The sequence below is a fragment of the Crinia signifera genome, chromosome 7 (genome assembly GCF_055691185.1).
Source record: "Crinia signifera chromosome 7, ASM5569118v1, whole genome shotgun sequence".
Classification (NCBI taxonomy): domain Eukaryota; kingdom Metazoa; phylum Chordata; class Amphibia; order Anura; family Myobatrachidae; genus Crinia; species Crinia signifera.
In genome coordinates this window covers 98,787,041-98,812,675 of record NC_139223.1, presented here as the reverse complement: position 1 = coordinate 98,812,675, position 25,635 = coordinate 98,787,041, and the positions used below count along the sequence as shown (strand labels likewise).

The 25,635-nt window shown below is 42.6% G+C and overlaps 1 protein-coding gene across 3 annotated transcripts in view; it reads left to right on the top strand.

Annotated features, from left to right (window-relative positions):
* The window catches only part of MYLK (myosin light chain kinase), a 383,637-nt gene extending 377,985 nt beyond the window's left edge, over positions 1-5,652 (top strand). For all 3 annotated transcript variants that reach the window (XM_083153527.1, XM_083153528.1, XM_083153529.1), the window contains exons 15-16: positions 2,431-2,559; positions 2,641-5,652. In XM_083153527.1, the coding sequence (XP_083009653.1) occupies positions 2,431-2,559; positions 2,641-2,885 (374 nt within the window). In that variant the 3' untranslated portion in view covers positions 2,886-5,652. The remainder of the gene's footprint in view (positions 1-2,430; positions 2,560-2,640) is intronic.
* The last annotated feature ends 19,983 nt before the right edge of the window (positions 5,653-25,635 follow it).

The following is a 25,635-nucleotide window of genomic DNA, read 5'->3' as shown; positions in this document are numbered from 1 at the left end:
AAAAAATGTAGAGAGGGCAGGGGATTGCCTTGGGCCCCCTAAGCTGCTGGGCCCCAAAGCCACTGCATCCCCTGCATCCTCTATAGTCACTTCCCTGCCCCCTCTGTATGTATGTGGAATAGCCTACACCTGGGGTAGCCAACCCTAGTCCTCGAGAGCTACCAACAGTGCATGTTTTGCAGGTCTCCTCACAGAATCACAAGTGAGCTAATTAGCTCCATCTGTGTATCTTTTAAAATGTGTCAGTGATTAATGAGTGCAGCTGTGCAGCAGCTAGGTTGTCTGGAAAATGTGAACTGTTGGTAGCTCTCGAGGACTAGGGTTGGCTACCACTGGCCTACACCCTATCTATCCCCAGTCAAGACTTTCCAATGCACCTGGACCATATCCCTTACCCCCTCTAACTTTGGATTGACATATATGAAGACATGACATTTTTTCCCTCAGCACAATGAGTAATCTTAGTAACCAATCTTGAACACTACATGATAATAGAATTCAGAGATATTGGTTACATATACCTAGGTATATGTAACCAATATCTCTGAATTCTATTATTATGTAGTGTTCAAGATTGGTTACTAACATTACTCAGTGTGCTGAGGGAAAAATGTCTTGTTTTACTTACCCAGTACTAACCCCTCCCTCATGCACCTGGGTAATGTTACTGAACTAATTGAGCATCTACCACTATCTGTATGCATATATGAAGACATATCAGGAATTGGCTGTGCTGCAGGGATGATGCTAGATGTGTGCGTAGGACATCATTCACACACATATCAGGTGTACACAGGTGCCAAAGAGTAGATTGGACACTATGTATCCCTAGAGGGCACCAGGAGAGGGGTTGGGTTGCTCAGCAGCAGTTTAGATAAATTGGGATGTCAAGCCTAAATACAAACAGATAAAAATGGAAGGGGTGGTTAAACTGCGCTATATCTTAAACATGCAACAGGTGTCATATATATATACAGTATATGTAACAGTTTATTTAGTTAAAAATAAACATAAATATGTAAAACAGTAAAATACAATATGTATTAGACTGGTACTTAAAACAATCAGAACCATGAATTTACACACCCAATCTCCAAAAGGAGCTCCTATAAAGTGTCCGCTCCTATAGTGCTTTCCTTGAGAGTCCCATAGGGTTGGAAGCCGATAAGGTTGGATGGATGGACTTTTTGGGAGAGACAGTGCTCTCCTGCCAAGGGATCACCTAATGGTTAATGGGTCCCTCTTGGTAAGTGGCTTATTTAGTCCTGGATGTTAAACGGCTGACAAGGGTTAAGGAAAGCTGGTCTGGTCACTTGAACGGTGGCAGGTAAAGGGTCTAGATGGTGGGTGTCCTTGTTTAAAAGTCAAAGGCGACTTTTAAACATGGACACCCACCATCTGGACCCTTTACCTGCCACCGTTCAAGTAACTGGACCAGCTTTCCTTAACCCTTGTCAGCCGTTTAACATCCAGGACTAAATAAGCCAGAACTTATCAAGTGGGACCCATTGACCATCAGGCGATTCCTTGGCAGGAGATCGCTGTCTCTACCAAAAAGTCCATCCATCCAACCTTATTGGCTTCTAACCCCATGGGACTCTCAAGGAAAGCACTATAGGAACGGACATTTATAGGAGCTCCTTTTGGAGATTGGGTGGATATATCCGTGGTTCTGCTTGTTTTAAGTAACAGTTATATACATTTTTTATTTTATTGTTTTAAATATTTTATGTTTATTTTGAATGAAATAAATTGTTACACACACACATATATATATATATATATATATATATATATATATATATATATATATATATATATATATATATAAGAAAAGTCCAGGTACCGGCTCTCCCAGCTTTGAAACAGTGCTGCCCCGGGTGCCCGCTGCAGGGAAGGGGAGACCTCCGCAGGTATACAGCGCGTATCAGCAGCACTCCAAGGGACCAGAAATCAAGATACAAGATGCGGCTTAGTGGATAAACGGCAACGTTTCAGTGCCCAGTTTAATATCGCGGCACTTTCGTCAAGGCATGATATATATATATATATACCTACACACACACACACCACACCTGTTGCATGGTTTAGATATAGCGCAGTTTAACCATCCCCTTCCCTTGTTTATCTCTACATAGGCGCCAACCCACTCACGTTATATCGCTCAGTATGTACCCATCTTAAGTCAGAATTTGTCCTACTGTCTCATCTCACACTGTGTGGCATATTGAGGGTAAATGTATGAGTACGCATCTATATTGGCTTTAAGAGTTCATTACATTAAGTAGAAAGTCATGTATTCAATGTATTTATAATGCTAACCGCTAAACCTAACACTGTCAACATTTTATTATCAATGGTTGCATTCTTGTGGTAGTACTATGGAGTTTTACTTGAGAAATTGTTAGTAATTGTGACATCTTCTTTCAGAGGACAATCAGGCTTTCCTAGAATCTGTGTCTGAGGAGCGACCTCCCTTGAAGCCATGTTTTACTAGGACCATGTTGGATATTGAAGTTGTAGAAGGAAGCGCAGCCAGGTTTGACTGCAGCATCGAAGGTGATGGTCTTATTATTAAGGTATGCCATATGTGTCATGTTAATATAGTATTTATGACCAACCTCTTTCTCTTTGCTGCAGGTCATCCTGATCCAGAGGTGATTTGGTACAAGGATGACCAGCCTATCAAGGAGTCCCGTCACTTTCAGATAGAATATGATGAGGATGGGAACTGCTCACTTACCATCTCTGAGGTGTGTGGGGATGATGATGCCAAATACACCTGCAAAGCCATCAACAGCCAAGGCGAGGTCACCTGCACTGCAGAGCTCATTGTGGAGGTGATGGCTGAAGAAGAGGAGGAAGAGGAGGAAGAAGAGGAGTGAATAAATATTCCATATTGGACTTATGTCTAGCCACACACTACGAGGGGACTTATTAATATTATTCGGATACCAGAAAGAAACTAATTCAGAGAGGCTGAAAAGCATACTTAGATCCCACTGTAGCATGTTCTCGGCCTGATTAGAAGAAATGTTTTGTTATTTCCTTGGGCATTATCAATGCTCAGCCACCGTATGCAAATGAATAACTCAAATTTGTGATTGTAGAGGTGAACATTGCTGGAATATAGCTGTAGAGTGAATGGCCTGGGTTGTGGCATTAGAGTGAATGGGCCTGGGATGTGGCTGTAGAGTGAATAGCCTGGGGTGTGGATGTAGAGTGAATAGCCTGGGGTGTGGATGTAGAGTGAATAGCCTGGGGTGTGGATGTAGAGTGAATAGCCTGGGGTGTGGATGTAGAGTGAATAGCCTGGGGTGTGGATGTAGGATGATTGGCCAGGGGTGTGGCTGTAGGATGAATGGCCGGGATGTGTCTGTAAATTAAATGGCCCAGGCTGTGGCTGTAGGGTGAATAACACAGGATGTGGCTGTAGGATGAGTGGTCTGCAATGTGACTTTAATGGCGAGTGGTACAATAAGGTACTCTCTTGTATGGTGATTATGTGCCTATAGGGTGAATGTTAAAGCATGGGTACAGTGTGCATGTCCATGGATGCAGTTGTATGGTGAATGGCCCAGAAAGGGGCTGTAGTGTGGGTAAATGGACCCAGCAGCGGTTTTACGGAAATGGCCAGGTATGCAAGTTGTAGTGTGACTCACCTGAGATGCTGTGCAGAGTGTGTGACCCAGGCTGTGGTATAGTATGATTGCTTCTACCCCTATAATCACAAGGAGTTATTGCAGTGTTGGATTATAAAAACCCACGTTATTACTTTCCTGTCCATATTTGGTGAGCTACCAGATAACTCTTTTCCTCAAAGTTATGTAAGTGATAGTCCCTGCTTTCCCGGCTGGAAATAGACTTAAAGTATTTATCCTTTTATTTTATGGAACCCAGAGGCAGCAAAGCTATTGTTTGCCCACAAGCAGAGCAGGTATTGTTCTATTTTCATAAACTGCTTTGATGTTCCTTAATGTGAAGTGTGGGAGAGATGTGTGAGCTATATAAAACAGACCTAAAACTGTGCATAAGGCAACACATTATGTCAAGGTATGTACACCAAAATTAATGTTACATCTACTCTGTTGGAGAGCGTGTTGGAACCTTGGAAACATCTATCCAATGGTAGGATGTGCTATAGTCAGATTTCTATGATTACAGACACATTAAGGCAGGGTTATGTCATTTGAGATTTGTAAAAACTTTATAATTGTACAACCTGGTTAGCTAACAAAACATGCTGCGAAATCCAGTTTGTCAGTAGTCTGAAATGACCAATCCCTGTTTTGAAGTCTGTCAGATATTGAGCTACTATTGTTATGGTAAATTCCAATATCTAAATGAATACAAAATACTCTTTTCTGGATGTTAGGCTCCTACTGACATATAATGCAATATTTCCCACCTATAAAATGTGTTTACTGTTAGGATATGTGAAGCTACATTGACCTAGATGGCAAGTATGCAACATTCACCTTCTCTAGCGAGGCTTTAAGGACTTTCTCTTCTTACAATTGCGTGAGATTCCTGCTCACACTTTGCTTTCACAATATAAGCACTTTGTTTTTGTTTTTTGTGTTGTTTTTTGTTGAGAATATATCAGATGTCAGACTTCATTATGGATCTGTTTGTGTGCCACACTGCATGAAATGTATATAGATATATGTCTCATTCTCCCCACACTAATTTAATATGTTTGGTACAAGGGAGGACCATCTGATCATGTCATCAGTCTTTTTAATAATTCCAAAAGTTTTAAATCAAGTAATTTTGTGCACACAGCAACATTTGTTCGAAAATGGTCCCTCAATCAAGAAGAGAAAGCACAATTGTACCATCACAGTTATCTGGAGTCACTGCATTTAAAATAAGGCGTCTGTTATACACGTCCCCTCAAAAAATAATTTTTACCATATATACATAAAGATTGACAATACCATTTACAGCATATACAGTGTATGTTTCTAAGATCTAAAGCTGCCCACAAATTGCATTGCATCTACTATAGATCAAAATGTAGCGATCTTGAACTAGATGCGATTTACTCCAAAATGTTAGTACACAACATACTTTTTGTACTATGTGATGTGATATGCATGAGAGCGCGTATCGCAAGCCTCAAAACTCACTATGTGTGGGCACTTTTATAATAGTACAAGAATTGTGTACTGCAAATGCACATGCAGTGAAAAAAGATAACGTGATAATACTAGTGTTATGGAATTTGTATTTACCATGATAAATAGTCATGTTTGAATTTTCTGTTTTTGTTATTAGTGATAATGATAATGCTGTTCACATTGCTTAAATGATTTTTAATTTGAAGTCAAAGTATACCTGTCTCTTGTGGCAGAAAAGGTGTTAAAGCAGCCTGGCTCACATCCTAAATCTGCCAGTCTGCGGATGTACTCTATAACCACAGGATTGTCACTGTCTCCATATATGGAAAGTGTTTTGTAAGTTTGTAAGTGTACAAAGCTTTCCTCACGTATTCTAACATGTGCTTGGCTATACTTTTATTTTAATGAAAATACACTCTCTTTTTGCCAATTTGTTAAAGGCTGACAATTTGCAGTGATGAGAACACTACAGCTGTAGTTCCTCACATTATAAATAAAGACTAGCACAATGCATGCTTTCCTAAGTGGCTGGGCTGCAGTTGTCTGCATTTTCTTTTATTTGTGTCAACAAGTGACGTCTGATACTATTGATGAATCTGAATAGTTCAAGTTATACAGTAGGTGTTTTGCTGGTCAATGCCACCGAATCATACTCTATCAAACCCTACACCGAACCTGTGCAACCCTGGAGTACTCCATTTGCCCACTAACATGGCCTGTCCTTTGCACTGCCCTACAAACACAAAAGTAATTGAACAATTAGGGAATAGTGATCACAATATGGTTTCACTGGAAATCAACTTCAGTAAATTACATCAAAAAGGATCTGCAAAAATACTAAACTTCAGAAAAGCGAACTTTGAATTATTCAGGGAAGCCCTAACAGGAATTGGGTGGGAAACGGTTATGGAGGGAAAAAATGCAGAGGAAATGTGGGATACTCTAAAAAAGGTGCTTGATTCACTAACTATTGAATACATTCCTAAAGTAACTAAAGGTAAATTCAACAAAAAAAAGCCACCATGGTTGGACAAAGAAGTAAGGTCAGCTATCAACAATAAAACCAGAGCCTTTAAATTCTATAAAAATAACTTGAATGAGGAGGCGTTCGCAAAATTCAAAGAATCAAACAAAACTTGTAAAGGGGTAATCAAAGCAGCTAAAATATTATATGAAGAGTGCATAGCCACTGAAAGCAAAACCAACCCAAAGAAGTTTTTTAAATACATAAATAGTAAACGTTTAATTAAGGAAAACATAGGCCCACTAACTGATACTAGTGGAAAAAGTGTTACTGAGGACAAGGGAAAAGCAAAACTGTTAAATGAGTTCTTCTCATCAGTATTTACTAAGGGAGAGCAGACTGTGGAACGAACATTTACCACAAACGGGACAAATAAGCCAGATCTCATTGTGGATTTCACGCCGAAGGAAATAATACTGAGGCTAAGCAAACTCAAAACAAATAAGTCACCAGGGCCAGATGGGATTCATCCGAGGGTATTAATGGAATTAAGGGATGAACTAGCTACCCCCCTACATTATATCTTTAGCAAGTCACTATCGTCAGGTATAGTACCAAAAGATTGGAGAATAGCAGAGGTAGTGCCAATATTCAAAAAAGGAAAAAAGGAAGATCCCGCTAATTACAGACCCGTTAGTTTAACATCAATTGTGGGTAAACTATTTGAAGGATTTTTAAGGGATGGTATCCAGGAATATTTAGATCATCACCGTCTACTCAGTACTAACCAACATGGGTTCGTGAAAAATCGTTCATGCCAAACTAATCTACTAGGGTTCTATGAAGAGGTTAGCAAAAACCTCGATAATGGAAATGCTGTAGATGTGATTTTCCTAGATTTCGCTAAAGCATTTGATACTGTCCCACACAAGAGATTGATTAATAAAATGGAGAACCTAGGATTGGGTGAAAATATCTGCAGATGGGTAGGGAATTGGCTATATAATAGAGAACAAAGAGTGGTTGTGAATGGTGCCGTATCAGATATGATACCGGTACTAAGTGGAGTGCCCCAGGGTTCGGTTTTGGGGCCCATTTTGTTTAACATTTTTATTAACGATATTGGGATAGGGTTACTCAGCAATGTATCCATCTTTGCGGACGATACAAAACTTAGCAAAGTCATCAAATCACCAGAAGATGTCACCATGCTTCAAAATGATCTTGCAATTCTAGATGAGTGGGCAAAAAAATGGAAGATGAGGTTCAATGTAGATAAATGTAAGGTTATGCACCTTGGGAGACACAACCAGTGTGCAAGTTACAACCTTAGCGGAGAGGAACTGGGTAATTCCATACTTGAAAAGGATCTAGGAGTCCAAATAGACAGCAATCTAGGATGTAGTGCCCATTGTAATGTAGCTACAAAAAAGGCCAACAAAATTCTGGCATGTATTAAGAGGGGAATGGAAACTAGGGACTCAAGGGTAATTATGCCACTATATAAAGCATTGGTGAGACCTCACCTAGAGTACGGAGTACAGTTCTGGGCCCCACACTATAAAAAGGACATCATAGAATTAGAAAAAGTCCAAAGGCGTGCAACAAAGCTTATTAGGGGAATGGAGAATTTAAGCTACGGGGAGAGATTAAGCAATTTGGGACTATTTACATTAGAAAAGAGACGTTTAAGGGGGGACATGCTCAACATGTACAAGTATATCAAGGGCCAATATAAGGAACTGTCACACACCCTATTTTCTACTAGAAAGGAATCTAGGACGCGAGGGCATGAGTATAGATTAGAAGAAAAAAGATTTCATTCAGCTAGTAGAAAGAATTTCTTTACGGTCAGAACAGTCAAACTCTGGAACTCTCTTCCCAGAGAGGTGGTAACGGCTGGCTCATTAAATGCGTTCAAGGCAAAGTTGGACAAACATTTACTGGAGAAAAACATCCATGGGTACAAATAAGAAATATAATTTGTCTGTAAAATACCAGAACCTACCAAATCAGCAATGGATATCTATACCAGGTTGAACTAGATGGACGCAAGTCTTTTTTCAGCCTTACCTACTATGTAACTATGTAACTATGTAACTTACCCCTTCAAGACCATTACATTTACATAATACAAATATATATATATATATATATATATATATATATACACACAAACATACACACACTAAACATCGGCACTCACCTTTCCTAGTTTTGGGGTGCCCTATGGCTTGTGACCACATTGTTTAAACAGACATTGTAGGGGCCCTGCACACACTAAATTAACTGATAATAAAAATAGTGGAGATTTGGTTCATGAATTGATCAATGCATTTAAGCCTGCAGCCCCCTTCACGGGACCCCACTTTTCTGCAGGTCATAACACTATCGCTCAAACTGGCTACAATACACATAGCTATCACATCAATGCTTGATTCCAGGCATGCTATCTGGTCTAAGGCTCACAGCAGACTGTGCTTTTATAGGTGAGCAGTTACCAACGGGATGCAGTTAATTTGCCGGCGGTCGGGATCCCGGCGGTCGGAATCCCGACACTGGAACCCCGACCGCCGAAATCCCGAAACTTTCTCCCTCCGTGGGTGTCCACGACACCAATAGAGGGAGAATAAAATAGCGTGGCGAGCGCAGCGAGCCCGCAAGGGGGGGCGATCCATGTCCCCCCCTTGTCGGGATTTCGGCGGTCGGGATTCCAGTGTCGGGATTCCGACCGCCGGGATCCCGACCGCCGGGATCCCGACCGCCGGCAAATCGTATCGGATCCGTTACCAACACACCTGTCACTAATCATCTAGGGCACGGGTGTCAAACACAAGGCCCGCGGGCCAAATCCGGCCCGCCAGACCTGGTCATGTGGCCCGCGCGAGGAGATAGCACGCAGGGGCAGTGTGTCTAAAACAGGAGTGCTGCGGGCCGCGTCCACGTCCGCGGCCACCTTACCTGTTCCTCCACTGTCGGCGGCCATGTTCCTGTAGGCACATACGTATGCGGCTACAGAAACATGGCCGCCGGCCTCCACGGCTACGTGGAGGAGGGCCCGGCCGCCTGTTCCCTCTGATGCCCGGCAGTGACAGACACTGGGTGGGGACATCATGATGATGACGCCGCCCGCCCATGCGTCTGTAGAGAAGTAGGAGCAGGCAGGGAAGCTGGACCGGGAGTCGGGGACAGTGTGGCCGCAGCAAGCAGTGAAGAAAAGCTGGAAGCCGCAGCAGCTGCAGGACAGACGGAGAAACAGTAAGTGAGGATGAGGATCACACTCACAATAAAAAAATATATATATCTGCTGTTTCCTGAGGTGTCCCCTTGTATAATAATAATAATGCCATGACACCACAGGCTGCTCCTCCTGCATAATCATTTATGTGTCATGGCATTACTTTTATCATATTATACAGGAAAAGCAGTCTGTGGTGTCATGGCATTATTATTATACAGGGGGAGCAGCCTGTGGTGTCATGGCATTCATTTTATATTATACAGGCGGAGCAGCCTGTGGTGTCATGGCATTATAATTATACAGGGGGACCTACAGATACAACCGGCCCTTTGAGGGTGACCAAACTGCTGATGCGGCCCCCGATGAATTTGAGTTTGACAACCCTGATCTAGGGAAATGGTTAACATAAGCTATGCACTATAGGTTAAAACAGGGTGCATGAGAGAATGTGACCACAATAAGACTAATTTAAAAAATTAATCTAATAAACAATATATACACTGATGTGATAGCTATGTGTATTGTAGCCAGTTTGAGCGATAGTGTTAGGACCTGCAGAAAAGTGGGGTCCCGTGAAGGGGGCTGCAGGCTTAAATGCATTGATCAATTCATGATCCAAATCTCCACTATTTTTATTATCAGTTCATTTAGTGTGTGCAGAGCCCCTACAATGTATAATATATATATATTGACTTATGATATGACCACTGAATAAAAGTGACTGACTTTTCTGCAATTGGTGAGTGCCTCCGCTTTTCATTAAGCACCTGCATTTTATATATATATATATATATATATATATATATATATATATATATATATATATATATATATATATATATATATATGGAAAAAAAAGGGGGGTTTTCCAGAGGGCGCTATCCAATGTTTGACAGAGAGATACCGGATTTAACCGTTTATTATAAAAATGAACAAAATCCCTTAATAGGGTGTCACAAATACAAAAAGATCAAATACATAAAACACAGGTAAAATACTGCTTGATACAAATTTTACAGCTTCACATGAAGTAATGTTCAGATCTGTGGAGAATAGTCCAACGCGTTTCGTCAGAACCTGACTTCATCAGGGGCAGATTGACATAGCCAGCAGACACTATAAGAGTTCAATACCGATACAGTCTGAAGATAAAATTTTCATACTATGGTCCGGTGAAATATCAAAACTCGGATTCCAATTGAGTGTGAATTTAACGTATCACAGCAAGCAATTTAAATGAATGTTCACAGCAGGCAATTCAACTGATAAGTCTCACAACCGGTAAATCAGGTACAATTGGATCTGATCAGAATATAGAAGGCCACGGAGGGTGGCTAATGGTAGAGTTGCACCAGGGTAAATATTAGCCTTGTGCAACTAGCATATCTCACGGCAGGTGAGTCAAAAGGATTAGTTCAGCAAAAGAAATTCAGAGTGAGTCTTTCAGTACTGGTGAATCAAAAAAAAATTTTGACCAGTGCATAGAAATCACCAGGAAGTAGCCAGCAGCAGGGTTTCACCAGAGTGAATTTTCATTCTGGTGAAACCCTGCTGCTGGCTACTTCCTGGTGATTTCTATGCACTGGTCAAAATTGCCTGCTGTGAACATTCATTTAAATTGCTTGCTGTGATACGTTAAATTCACACTCAATTGGAATCCGAGTTTTGATATTTCACCGGACCATAGTATGAAAATTTTATCTTCAGACTGTATCGGTATTGAACTCTTTGTTACGGATTTGGGTGTTACCCACGGATGAAGTCCGGAGACAGGGACCTGAGGATGCTGGTGTGGTGCTGCAGGAGGCAGGGAGCTGGAGATTAGGCGTGAGCCCGTAGCTGGGACCGCTGTTTAGGACGGCCACAGCGAAACCTACACTAACTCTGTTGAGTCCCCCGGGCAGATGGAATACCCCTGCGGTAGTGCTAGGCTTCGCCTGTAGCCGCCGCGTTCGAAAGAGCCAGTTACGCCGGCTCTGACCCCGATGCAGCCAGGTGTTACGTGGAGACAAGGGGTGAGCGATCGCCAGGGGGTATCTCAAGAGGCAGCTCTAACTAACGGGCCTAACTGAAAAAGAACCCCTAACTAACCGGCACCAGGCCAAGGACGGGATAACGCGACCGAGTCGCAAACCCAACAGGAGATAGGGAATCCTCAGAACCAAGAAAACAGAAAACGGATATTCCCCAAAACCGGATGCAGAGAGGAAAGGGGAAACCCCTACCTGACGGAGACTAAGGAACAAGATAGGGGGAAAAATAGAAGACAAGAATAAACCGTAACCCGACAAGAGAAAACAGTCCCGCGGAGGGGAACGGCCACGGCGGGCCACAACAGAGATGAAAGAAGAACCGGGGCTCCACAGGAGCACTTACGTAACCCACGAAGAGAGGGAGAAGGTGGAATTCACGTGGACTCCGTCCCGGGACAGGAACACTGAACGCAGGAGTGAGGAGACGCCGACACAGAAGACGTCGACACAGGGAACACAGAAGATGCTGACACTGAAGACACTGACGCAGGAGACAACTGGAGCCACAGGGAGAAACCCAAACACTCCAGGGACCAAGGTAGCATATAGAACGCTAAATGCAGGGCTGCAAAAAGCTGAGCTGCAGAGGATATCCTGGGATCCAGACAGGAGACCGAAACAAAGGACCAGACAGAAGTTCCCTGCACATACAGCAGGAACTTTAACCAGGAAGCTGACAGGAACTGAGCTGACAGAAAATGAGCTATCACTGGCCCAGATCCCCAGGAGAGCATGGCTTATAAAGGCCTCAGGTGATTCCAGCAAGTGCTTGATTAGCTTAATGTCTCACAGCCTAGTGAATAAATTAAGCTCCCAGAACACAAAGCTGTAATGGCAACAGACCTGCCACTGGAGGCCACCAGTGAGCAAAAATGCCAAACAGACAGAAACTGGTTCCTGACAGTACCCCCCCCCCTTGAGGAGGGGTCAACAGACCCCAAAATCCAGACCTCCAAAAATTAAATGCATCTGGACTCTGGATGACGGGGCAAAGGCAACAAAAATGAAAACACAAGCTACAACCACAGCTTGTGACAGTGCCCCCCCTAAGGGTGACCACAGGGCACAACCAAAACTAAAAGATGATCCAGGAGAAAAGATTAATGTTTCTTTCTTCTCTTTTTCCTGGATTTTGAAGGGAAAAATAACTTAAGGCCCCACACATTATCAGATCTGATGGTACCCTCCCCCAAGCTACAGCTATGGGGTATCAAATCAGATTCAGGGTTGGAATCCTGAACTGAAGAGATCCTGAACGTCTTTTTCACAGACGGGATGGGTAACGAAGAAGAATGAACGCCTTGGCCGTAGATGGAATCTTTGTGAAAGTCTTTAATCTCAGACTTTTGACTGGACAACTCAGCCAGCACTCTCTTGTCTGCCATCATTAAGGCAGGAGCAACTGCTGGACTCTTGCCTGTGGGTATACAAGGTGAGGCGAAATTGCAATGGATTGATTGTGAATTTCTCAGAGCCGGGACCTCATACCTCTGGCTAATGTTGGAGACCATATCTCCAGGAGCTCTCTGCGGGGAGGGGATAGGTACAAGACCCTCTGCCGCCAAGAGGTTTTTTGGACCTTCAAACTGAACAGTCTTCATCCGGATGGCCTCAATGAGGCTCTGGAGTTAAATAGTGTAATATGATCACCATCTAGTCCCTTCACTTCTAGATACTCCTTTCCCTACCCCACTCATTTTTTTTCTGCAGGACCATATTCCTTCTGAATAAATGAATATTCTGTGCTACATAGGACGATATATACTATCTTATTACTTGGGTCTCTCACCACAATTCAGCTTATCCATGTGCATGATGCTTAAATGCATAGGTCACATATTAAATATATTATTATTGTGGAGAATTACTCGAGATACTTTCATCTATACATACAATATGTATCAATAAACCAATAAGGGCATCATACAGCTCTTTGTTATATATTTGCAGATAAATTTGCAGATAAATTTATATTGAACTCACTATGTCTCTATATATACCATACATTATGTATATAAGATTGGTCTCTCACTCTTTATAATGGTTTTTTTTATCCACTATATTTTCCTTTTTTTTACAAATAAACAAATAAATAAACAAATATTATTAATACTTTCAATATATGATTATCCATATATACCCCGATGCTTTATTACCATTATTATTATTATCCATTTTCCTTTTTTTAAATTTATTTATTTATGTTCTTATTTAATATTTCTCTTTTCTCTTTTTTCTAATACTATTGTTATTATTGCTTTACAATGTATTTATTTATTTACAAACATTAAGCTCTCATCCCCTATTGAATTATACTGCCAACCAGTACACATTATGTACTAGAACTTCCGCCATCCAAAGACGTCATCCCCGGCGAATACTAATGTATAAACATCACGCTATAAGACCTGCGATACCTCTGACTCCAATCAGAGTTATCCAGGCACTTCCGCCAACCATATGTAACTCGGCCAGCCGGAATTACGGAAGCCAGACACCTCCACTGACCAAGGAGGCTGAGTCTGACTTCACTCAGATACTTCCGCCAACCATACGTACCCACGCCAACCGGAAGTACGGGGGTCGCATGCCTCCACGAGCTACGGAGTGCAGACTATAAACATAAACCTATTTGGCAAAATCTGCTTAATGGATATTGACCATATCCCTGTCTACAACGCTATCTATTCCCATTTATAACGCTATCTATCTTGCTGTATAATTTAACTAAGAATGAATACTAATATCATCTCTGGGACCATGTGATCGGTTCCGATCATGTGACTAAGTCACGTGACCACTACATTGTTTTTTAAATCATCTTTTTTGTCTTTGCTGTGTATAATATTAGTTTTCTGCACATTCCTCCTGTGCATATCTACCACATTGCTTACTATGTATGTATTTGATGTACGTTTTTAATAGTATTTATTGTAATGATCATCCCAGCTCCCACACCTGCAAACATGGGAATAATCAATTCAGGGTATAAATATAAGGTCCCTGGACAAGACCTCATACCCCAGCTCCTGATGAAGACGCGAGACAGCGTCGAAACGCGTTGAGCAGCTTCCAGCACTACTCCACTGCACCTTATTGCTCTTTTGCACCAGACCAGGACTGCACTAAAACCCTGCACTTTATTTCCGGACCAGTTTTTTCACTCCAGGACGTCCACCTTCCAGCAGCCATTTGCAACATCATGCTTGGTATACCCATACCATAAGGACTGCCTAATCTACCTCATCTGACACCTGGACTCCACTGGGCAATTTATCCGGATTGGGACATATCTCATGCAGTAAACCTCACCCAGGAGACCGTTTACATCTTCTTGTCTCCCCCTGGTAACTATTAATGTGCTGGTGCACACACTGTGGAGTTTTATACTCATCAGAGAGCCTCTGTCTTATCACTGTTTTTATCATATAATTATATTATATATTATATATGTTTTTATGAGAGCTCTCATTTCATTAATGGTTTTTTTTTTTGTGTAATAAATGGTATTATTTTGTACATGTGGTAGTGTACATTTCTTTCAGTAAAACCTAGCGCTGTACACCACTCTTTCCTTTTGGAATCTTTGTGAAAGTCTTTAATCTCAGACTTTTGACTGGACAACTCAGCCAGCACTCTCTTGTCTGCCATCATTAAGGCAGGAGCAACTGCTGGACTCTTGCCTGTGGGTATACAAGGTGAGGCGAAAGTGCAATGGATTGATTGTGAATTTCTCAGAGCCGGGACCTCATACCTCTGGCTAATGTTGGAGACCATATCTCCAGGAGCTCTCTGCGGGGAGGGGATAGGTACAAGACCCTCTGCCGCCAAGAGGTTTTTTGGACCTTCAAACTGAACAGTCTTCATCCGGATGGCCTCAATGAGGCTCTGGAGTTAAATAGTGTAATATGATCACCATCTAGTCCCTTCACTTCTAGATACTCCTTTCCCTACCCCACTCATTTTTTTTCTGCAGGACCATATTCCTTCTGAATAAATGAATATTCTGTGCTACATAGGACGATATATACTATCTTATTACTTGGGTCTCTCACCACAATTCAGCTTATCCATGTGCATGATGCTTAAATGCATAGGTCACATATTAAATATATTATTATTGTGGAGAATTACTCGAGATACTTTCATCTATACATACAATATGTATCAATAAACCAATAAGGGCATCATACAGCTCTTTGTTATATATTTGCAGATAAATTTGCAGATAAATTTATATTGAACTCACTATGTCTCTATATATACCATACATTATGTATATAAGATTGGTCTCTCACTCTTTATAATGGTTTTTTTTATCCACTATATTTTCCTTTTTTTTACAAATAAACAAATAAATAAACAAATATTATTAATACTTTCAATATATGATTATCCATATATACCCCGATGCTTTATTACCATTATTATTATTATCCATTTTCCTTTTTTTAAATTTATTTATTTATGTTCTTATTTAATATTTCTCTTTTCTCTTTTTTCTAATACTATTGTTATTATTGCTTTACAATGTATTTATTTATTTACAAACATTAAGCTCTCATCCCCTATTGAATTATACTGCCAACCAGTACACATTATGTACTAGAACTTCCGCCATCCAAAGACGTCATCCCCGGCGAATACTAATGTATAAACATCACGCTATAAGACCTGCGATACCTCTGACTCCAATCAGAGTTATCCAGGCACTTCCGCCAACCATATGTAACTCGGCCAGCCGGAATTACGGAAGCCAGACACCTCCACTGACCAAGGAGGCTGAGTCTGACTTCACTCAGATACTTCCGCCAACCATACGTACCCACGCCAACCGGAAGTACGGGGGTCGCATGCCTCCACGAGCTACGGAGTGCAGACTATAAACATAAACCTATTTGGCAAAATCTGCTTAATGGATATTGACCATATCCCTGTCTACAACGCTATCTATTCCCATTTATAACGCTATCTATCTTGCTGTATAATTTAACTAAGAATGAATACTAATATCATCTCTGGGACCATGTGATCGGTTCCGATCATGTGACTAAGTCACGTGACCACTACATTGTTTTTTAAATCATCTTTTTTGTCTTTGCTGTGTATAATATTAGTTTTCTGCACATTCCTCCTGTGCATATCTACCACATTGCTTACTATGTATGTATTTGATGTACGTTTTTAATAGTATTTATTGTAATGATCATCCCAGCTCCCACACCTGCAAACATGGGAATAATCAATTCAGGGTATAAATATAAGGTCCCTGGACAAGACCTCATACCCCAGCTCCTGATGAAGACGCGAGACAGCGTCGAAACGCGTTGAGCAGCTTCCAGCACTACTCCACTGCACCTTATTGCTCTTTTGCACCAGACCAGGACTGCACTAAAACCCTGCACTTTATTTCCGGACCAGTTTTTTCACTCCAGGACGTCCACCTTCCAGCAGCCATTTGCAACATCATGCTTGGTATACCCATACCATAAGGACTGCCTAATCTACCTCATCTGACACCTGGACTCCACTGGGCAATTTATCCGGATTGGGACATATCTCATGCAGTAAACCTCACCCAGGAGACCGTTTACATCTTCTTGTCTCCCCCTGGTAACTATTAATGTGCTGGTGCACACACTGTGGAGTTTTATACTCATCAGAGAGCCTCTGTCTTATCACTGTTTTTATCATATAATTATATTATATATTATATATGTTTTTATGAGAGCTCTCATTTCATTAATGGTTTTTTTTTTTGTGTAATAAATGGTATTATTTTGTACATGTGGTAGTGTACATTTCTTTCAGTAAAACCTAGCGCTGTACACCACTCTTTCCTTTTGGAATCTTTGTGAAAGTCTTTAATCTCAGACTTTTGACTGGACAACTCAGCCAGCACTCTCTTGTCTGCCATCATTAAGGCAGGAGCAACTGCTGGACTCTTGCCTGTGGGTATACAAGGTGAGGCGAAAGTGCAATGGATTGATTGTGAATTTCTCAGAGCCGGGACCTCATACCTCTGGCTAATGTTGGAGACCATATCTCCAGGAGCTGATGAAGCCTCAACCTTCCTCTTGGGACTGAACTTTTTAATAACGGCATCACAAAAAGAGGAAAGATCCTTAAGGCAAGGGTCACTACACCTGATCAGCTTGTAGGCCCATGTCTGAGGTCTACCCCTAAAGGCAGAAATGATGAGGTCTACAATGTTAGCCCAAGTGACCCCTGAAGATGGTCCCGATTCAAAAAGGGAAGTATAGTGTTTGACCAGGGCAACAAAATGGGCAAGGTCTCCATCAAATACAATGGACATGGAAACGTCCACCTCTAGGACCTCAGAGCTAGAATTCTCTGTGTGAACGACCCCACTAGAAGTTAAAACTTCAGAAGTCTCCTTGGAAGCTAGCATGACCGAGACCCCAACTGGGTTTATGGCTCTCAAGTCCTTTGCTGAGGCTGTGGTCTTTGGGACCTCAGCCAAGGAGATGGCCGCCCTTTCCAGGGATTCAGCCTTAAAGGTACCTCTTGGGGCAAAATGGACTAAGCCCCCCTCTGGGATGGGACAGGCAGAGTCCCCTTCCGGGACCGGACAGGCAGAGTCCCCTTCCGGGGCCGGACAGGCAGAGTCCCCTTCCGGGACCGGACAGGCAGAGTCCCCTTCCGGGGCCGGACAGGCAGAGTCCCCTTCCGGGACCAAACAGACTTGCCCACCTTCTGGGGCGAAACAGACTTGCCCACCTTCTGGGGCGAAACAGACTTGCCCACCTTCTGGGGCGAAACAGACTTGCCCACCTTCTGGGGCGAAACAGACTTGCCCACCTTCTGGGGCGAAACAGACTTGCCCACCTTCTGGGGCGAAACAGACTTTTGGGCCCCCACTCGGGGCTACGGCTTTTGGGCCCCCACTCGGGGCGAAACAGACCTTTGGGCCCCCACTCGGGGCTGCGGCCTTTGGGCCCCCACTCGGGGCTGCGGCCTTTGGGCCCCCACTCGGGGCTGCGGCCTTTGGGCCCCCACTCGGGGCTGCGGCCTTTGGGCTGAACACTTTCCGCATGGTTTTTAGAAAACCCGGAAGATCCCTTAGGATGGGATCGTCAGCCTCTATGAGAGGTTTAACCCACTCCAAAGCTCTTCCTCTAAAGCATGATAAGAGATAACGGACAGCAGAAGTAGGAGTTATCTTCACATTATGTGAGAAGTCCATTTTAGCGAGGAATTGCTGAGCAATTGGTCGGAGCTGGGCCAAATCTCCATCGAAGTATGGCGTGTTAGAAGTATCATCAGACACGCCCGGCGGGCCTTGGGCATCAAATTGGCTCGACTGACCTCGAGCACCCAAAACGTTCAATGAGCCCCAAGCGCCCTTGCCGCTAGATGAGCCCACGGCATCGGACTCGCCTATGGAGACCAGGACTTTGAGTGCCACTCCTGGATCCACAACCTCAGAGGCAACTCCGTGAACCCCAAGATCAGGGAAGATGTCACTAGAAATCCCGGCTGAGACTGATGTCAGGGATTCTTTCTCCGGAGTTATGCCTCCCAAGGCCTCATCAGGAGCAATGACCTCCATAACTCCATGTGGGGTTAAGTTCCCCAAGACCCTCTTAGGGGTGACGGCTTCAAGGACCCCCTCTGGGATTATGCCACTTGAAGCCCCTTTTGAGGGAAAAACCTGAGACTCCTCTACGGGACATAACAGTTCCAATGTTGAAAGAACGTTGATCTCCCTGACTGGAGGATTAGCATCCAACGTCTTTCTGTCTGGAATCTTTGTGGATGAATTCCACATTCCCGTCTGATTCCGCACCTCAACATGGGGCGCTCTAGTCTTAGGACCCCAGTTGTAAGTCGGAGCGCTACGTATGTGGGGTGTGTGGTCAGGCTCCTCCTGCTTAGAGGAGACAGGCATAGATGGAACCTCCTGATACCACTTGGATTGAGGAAAATCCTTCCCAGTACCACCACCAGGTCTGCGCAATTCGCAATACTGGAGAAAGTGGCCTGATTCCCCACAATACAGACATAGGTTAAAGTCTTTACGCCGTTGCCGCTCTTCTGGTGTGAGCCTTGGCCGTAAAAAACTTCTATGTCTCTTCTGAATCTCCTGATCTGAAGTTTGACTGATTAACCCCTTAGCCAGGGTCTCCCTAGGAGCTGGTTGAGCCCCAAAAACCTCAGACAGGTCCAGGAAAATTTGGGTTAACAGATCTTGTAATCGCAGAAATGAGTGCTGCAGATCCTTAACCCGCTCAGGTTTTAAGGCTGTAAAGGCCGTATTTAAGGCCATCAAGGAAGCTTGCAAGGCCTGCATAATTAAGTACAGAAATGAAACAAACAGACCAGACCACCTGAGTATGCTGAATAAAGCAAAACCCCGTACCGGGCAAAATACTGGAAGGGAAAGAAGGAGAAAAAAAAATCTTAATATGGACAACTCTATAGGTCCCGCAACCAATCAAAAAAAAAACACCCAAATCACCTTGAAACAAGATTTTATATATGCATGTACCCCTATGACTACCGTGAACACATGCATATATCGGTATGGCCAGTGATAATGTTACGGATTTGGGTGTTACCCACGGATGAAGTCCAGAGACAGGGACGTGAGGATGCTGGTGTGGTGCTGCAGGAGGCAGGGAGCTGGAGATTAGGCGTGAGCCCGTAGCTGGGACCGCTGTTTAGGACGGCCACAGCGAAACCTACACTAACTCTGTTGAGTCCCCCGGGCAGATGGAATACCCCTGCGGTAGTGCTAGGCTTCGCCTGTAGCCGCCGCATTCGAAAGAGCCAGTTACGCCGGCTCTGACCCCGATGCAGCCAGGTGTTACGTGGAGACAAGGGGTGAGCGATCGCCAGGGGGTATCTCAAGAGGCAGCTCTAACTAACGGGCCTAACTGAAAAAGAACCCCTAACTAACCGGCACCAGGCCAAGGACGGGATAACGCGACCGAGTCGCAAACCCAACAGGAGATAGGGAATCCTCAGAACCAAGAAAACAGAAAACGGATATTCCCCAAAACCGGATGCAGAGAGGAAAGGGGAAACCCCTACCTGACGGAGACTAAGGAACAAGATAGGGGGAAAAATAGAAGACAAGAATAAACCGTAACCTGACAAGAGAAAACAGTCCCGCGGAGGGGAACGGCCACGGCGGGCCACAACAGAGATGAAAGAAGAACCGGGGCTCCACAGGAGCACTTACGTGACCCACGAAGAGAGGGAGAAGGTGGAATTCACGTGGACTCCGTCCCGGGACAGGAACACTGAACGCAGGAGTGAGGAGACGCCGACACAGAAGACGTCGACACAGGGAACACAGAAGATGCTGACACTGAAGACACTGACGCAGGAGACAACTGGAGCCACATGGAGAAACCCAAACACTCCAGGGACCAAGGTAGCATATAGAACGCTAAATGCAGGGCTGCAAGAAGCTGAGCTGCAGAGGATATCCTGGGATCCAGACAGGAGACCGAAACAAAGGACCAGACAGAAGTTCCCTGCACATACAGCAGGAACTTTAACCAGGAAGCTGACAGGAACTGAGCTGACAGGAAATGAGCTATCACTGGCCCAGATCCCCAGGAGAGCATGGCTTATAAAGGCCTCAGGTGATTCCAGCAAGTGCTTGATTAGCTTAATGTCTCACAGCCTAGTGAATAAATTAAGCTCCCAGAACACAAAGCTGTAATGGCAACAGACCTGCCACTGGAGGCCACCAGTGAGCAAAAATGCCAAACAGACAGAAACTGGTTCCTGACACTCTTATAGTGTCTGCTGGCTATGTCAATCTGCCCCTGATGAAGTCAGGTTCTGACGAAACGCGTTGGGCTATTCTCCACAGATCTGAACATTACTTCATGTGAAGCTGTAAAATTTGTATCAAGCAGTATTTTACCTGTGTTTTATGTATTTGATCTTTTTGTATTTGTGACACCCTATTAAGGGATTTTGTTCATTTTTATAATAAATGGTTAAATCCGGTATCTCTCTGTCAAACATTGGATAGCGCCCTCTGGAAAACCCCCCTTTTTTTCCATTTCTATTCTGGGTCTTGCCTAACAGAGGACCCCCCAGAGGTGCTGCTGCCACTCTCTCGAACGCAGAAAGGGTTCCCCCACGGTTGAATATTTTTTGTATGGAGTGCGATCTTATTGCATATATATATATATATATATATATATATATATATATATATATATATATATTAGGGCGGAGTGAAAAAACTGAAATTGAGAAATTCAAAATCGGCTAGTGTGGAAAAGTTGTGACTTGACTTGAATAAGAAACGTGCAAAAGCATTTTGATCTGAGTCAACATCTTCTGTTCTGGCAAGAGGCCTGAAGTTTCACTTTTTTGGTGAAAATGACAAAAACTATGAAGATGCTCCGATCTAGTTAAAATTATGTCAGGATGTCTTAGAGTGGTTCATTAATATACTTTAGCATAGTAAAAGAGAGTTCGAGCTTGTCCTAGTGCAAAGTGAATGACTTTGGTGGGAGAAAAAATCTATAATAATTGACCCATTTTCATGGTCACAATTGTAATTATTGTGTGTTTTCTCCTGAACGTGTTTATAATAGAAGAAGCACAAATACTCTAAATGGCATTTCGGTGACACTGTGTGAAATATAACACTGAATAATGGCCCTTAATCAGACCTGATCCCAGTAAAAATTTGTTCTCAAAATGGGCAAAACAAATGCTGCATTGCAGGTGGGGCAGATGTAACGTGCTGAGAGAGTTAAATTTGGGTGGGGTGTGTTGAAACTGAAATCTAAATTACAGTGTAAAAATAATGCAGCCGGTATTTACCTTGCACAGAAACAAAATAACTCACACAAATCTAAAGGTGGCCATACATCTACAGATCGATTGTCAGATCTGGCTGGTTGGAACAAACAGCTGGTAATATCTGAATGACAGTTTTTCAGCATTTAAAAGCAAATAGTCAACTGTCATTTGCTCTCATCTTTTACCGAGATTTTGTTCCAACCAGACAGATCGGACAATAAATCTGTAGATGTATGGCCACCTTAAATCTCTCTGCACATGTTACATCTGCCCCACCTGCAGTCCAGCATTTTTTTGCCCATTTTGAGAACAAATTTGTACTGCGATCAGGTCTGATTAAGGGCCATTATGCAGTGTTATATTTCACACAGTGTCACTGAAATACATGAAATTGGATTTATGCTGCTCTCTTTGCAGTGCATATACAAAGATAGACAATCCTGTGTATATAAATAAGAAATAACTGTTGCAGTCTGTTATTGAAAAACAGTAACTGTTACAATAAGTATTACAAGTAAGTGTAAACTGTCTAATGTATCATTTTACATATCACTTCTGTTTATTGACAGAAAAACAGTGTTGCATCCCCTATACTGGGAACATGATTGGGCTGCATTACAGCCCAATTTAACTGTTAAATACGTTGAAGTGTATTATGATGTAATAAATTGTAAGCTTGCAGCAGGGCCCTCTAACCCCCAAGTCTGTCTGTACCCAGTTTGTTTTATCACTGTCTACTATTGTAAAGCGTAAAGGAATCTGCTGAGCTATATAAGAAACTGTAAATAAATAAACAAATACATCTAATGTTTAGGGGAAAAAAAACAAGAACATTGATTCAAAAAATAACAGGTTAATCATTCTATGAGTGGTGTCCAGCAGTACATATATGCCAATCACTGTGTTCATTTCTAGGCAGCAGGGCCGTCTTAACAGCAGTGTGGGCACCTGGGCAAAGCAATGCACTGGGGCCCTTACCCATTCTCCCCTCCTAGGGGTGAGGGGTGGTATCAGCAGCAGCTTTGATGTCCCACGGGTGGCAGGGGGTGCTCTATCTTCCATTCAACATGTAGGACCTGGAGCAGTAACTTCTGCTAATTACTCCTTTACTGCACAGGTGGTGGGAGGGTGAACACTAATGTGTGGAAGGGGGCACTGAGCTGTATGAAGGGTCCCTAGTAAATGACTTCCAGGGAGGTAGGGGGTGTTTTATACACAGGGGATGGTTGGATAATGGAGTGGGCTTAATATTCGTCATTTTCCGGTGGAAGGGCAGCTTGTTTGACTGCAGATATCGCCATTATCTGGAAATAGATTTCTTAGCCTAGTATAAAAACCTAGAGTCACAACTTTCAGGAGGTGCTGGGAACTTGGGTATCAGAGATCAGGAGCCAGAGCAATCCATTGACAAAAATATAAAACTACACCAGACGTTTGGAGCTGGAGCAGGGACCGGCTGCTTGAAGGCTGATATCTCTGGTTCTGGGCATGATAGAGACAAGCCGCTAGTGTCAGAGAGAACCTGAGAAATATGACTGGAAATTGTATTTAACAGGTCGGATGTGGACTGCTGCTTTGAAGTTGGATATCTGCAGTTCCCCAGGGCCGGTTTTCAAAATTCTGGTATCCCTGGAAAAAGGGGATCTTCAGCTATCAACATAGAGCCCTTATACGCCTGGGGCCCCTGGGCAAGTGCCCATTAAGCCCATACAAAAAGACAGCCCTGCTAGGCAGGATTGATCAGCAATACTTATTACAGCATAATGCACTTTAATGTATTTAACTGTTAATATATTGGCTTATCTTTGGCATAATTATATGCTGTAATGCAGCTGCAGGTGGGGCAGATGTAACATGTGCAGAGGGAGTTAATGTGGCCATACATCTACAGATTTATTGTCCGATCTGTCTGTTTGGAACAAAATACTGGTAATGGATGAGAGCACTTTGCTTTGAAATGCTGGAAAACTGCCAAAAACTGTCATTCAGATATTACCAGGTATTTGTTCCAACCAGCCAGATCTGACAATCGATCTGTAGATGTATGGCCACCTTTAGATTTGTGTTGAGTTATTTTGTTTCTGTGCAGGGTAAATACCTGCTGCATTATTTTTACACTGCAGTTTAGATTTCAGTTTCAACACACCACACCCAAATTTAACTCTCTCAGCACGTTACATCTGCCCCACCTGCAATGCAGCATTTGTTTTGCCCATTTTGAGAACAAATTTGTACTGCGATCAGGTCTGATTAAGGGCTATTATGCAGTGTTATATTTCACACAGTGTCAATGAAATTCCATTTAGAGTATTTGTGCTTCTTCTATTATAAACACGTTCAGGAGAAAACACAAAATATTCACAATTGTGACCATTAAAATGGGTCAATTATTAGGGAATTTTTTCTCCCGCCAGTCAGTCACTTTGCACTAGGACAAGCTCGTACTGTTTTTTACTATGCTAAAGTATATTAATGAACCACTCTAAGACATCCTGACATAATTATAACTAGTTTGGAGCTTCTTCATAGGTTTCGTCATTTTCACCTAAAAAGTGAAACTTTAGGCCTCTTGCCAGAACAGAAAATGTTCACTCAGATCAAAATGCTTTTGCACGTTTCTTATTCAGGTCAAGTCACAACTTTCCCACACTAGCCGATTTTGAATTTCTCAATTTCAGTTTTTTCACTCCGCCCTAATATATATATATATATATATATATATATATATATATATATATATATATATATATATACTGTATATATATATATATACTGTATATATATATATATATATATATATGCAAAAAATGGATATAGAGAGCGCTAGAACAGAACCTCCACCTTAGTGTGATACTTAGCAGTGGGTACAGACTTTTACAATTTGTAAAGGAATTGTATTTAAAATATATGACATAATTAACGTCAGACACTGTAAACATTTGACATGATTGTTTGACAAAACATGGTTTCCAGATACAGTAGAGACTGTATCTGAAAACCATGTTTTGTCAAACAATCATGTCAAATGTTTACCGTGTCTGACATTAATTATGTCATATATATTTAAAATAAAATTCCTTTACAAATTGTAAAGTCTGTACCCACTGCTAAGTATCACACTAAGGTGGAGGTTCTGTTCTAGCGCTCTCTATATCCATTTTTTGCACATATCTTTTATATTTTGTCCTCCACTAACAGGGAGGTTTTATAGAGTAGCTGCGGTTAACAGCACAAACGAAAGTCTGTTTTCCAACAGGGTCGTTTTTCCAACCACCTATTCCACTGTATCCAACACCATTAAATCTGCGATCACCAAGCATTGGCACATCATTAATACTGATCCTGTGATTGGGTCAGAATGCACCCAACTGCCCCTTTTTAGTTATAAACGCAGTCCCAACTTAAAGCAAAGGATCTCCTACTCCGACATTAGCCCATCTACAAACATCAGTACCACGTGGCTGCGCAGACCTG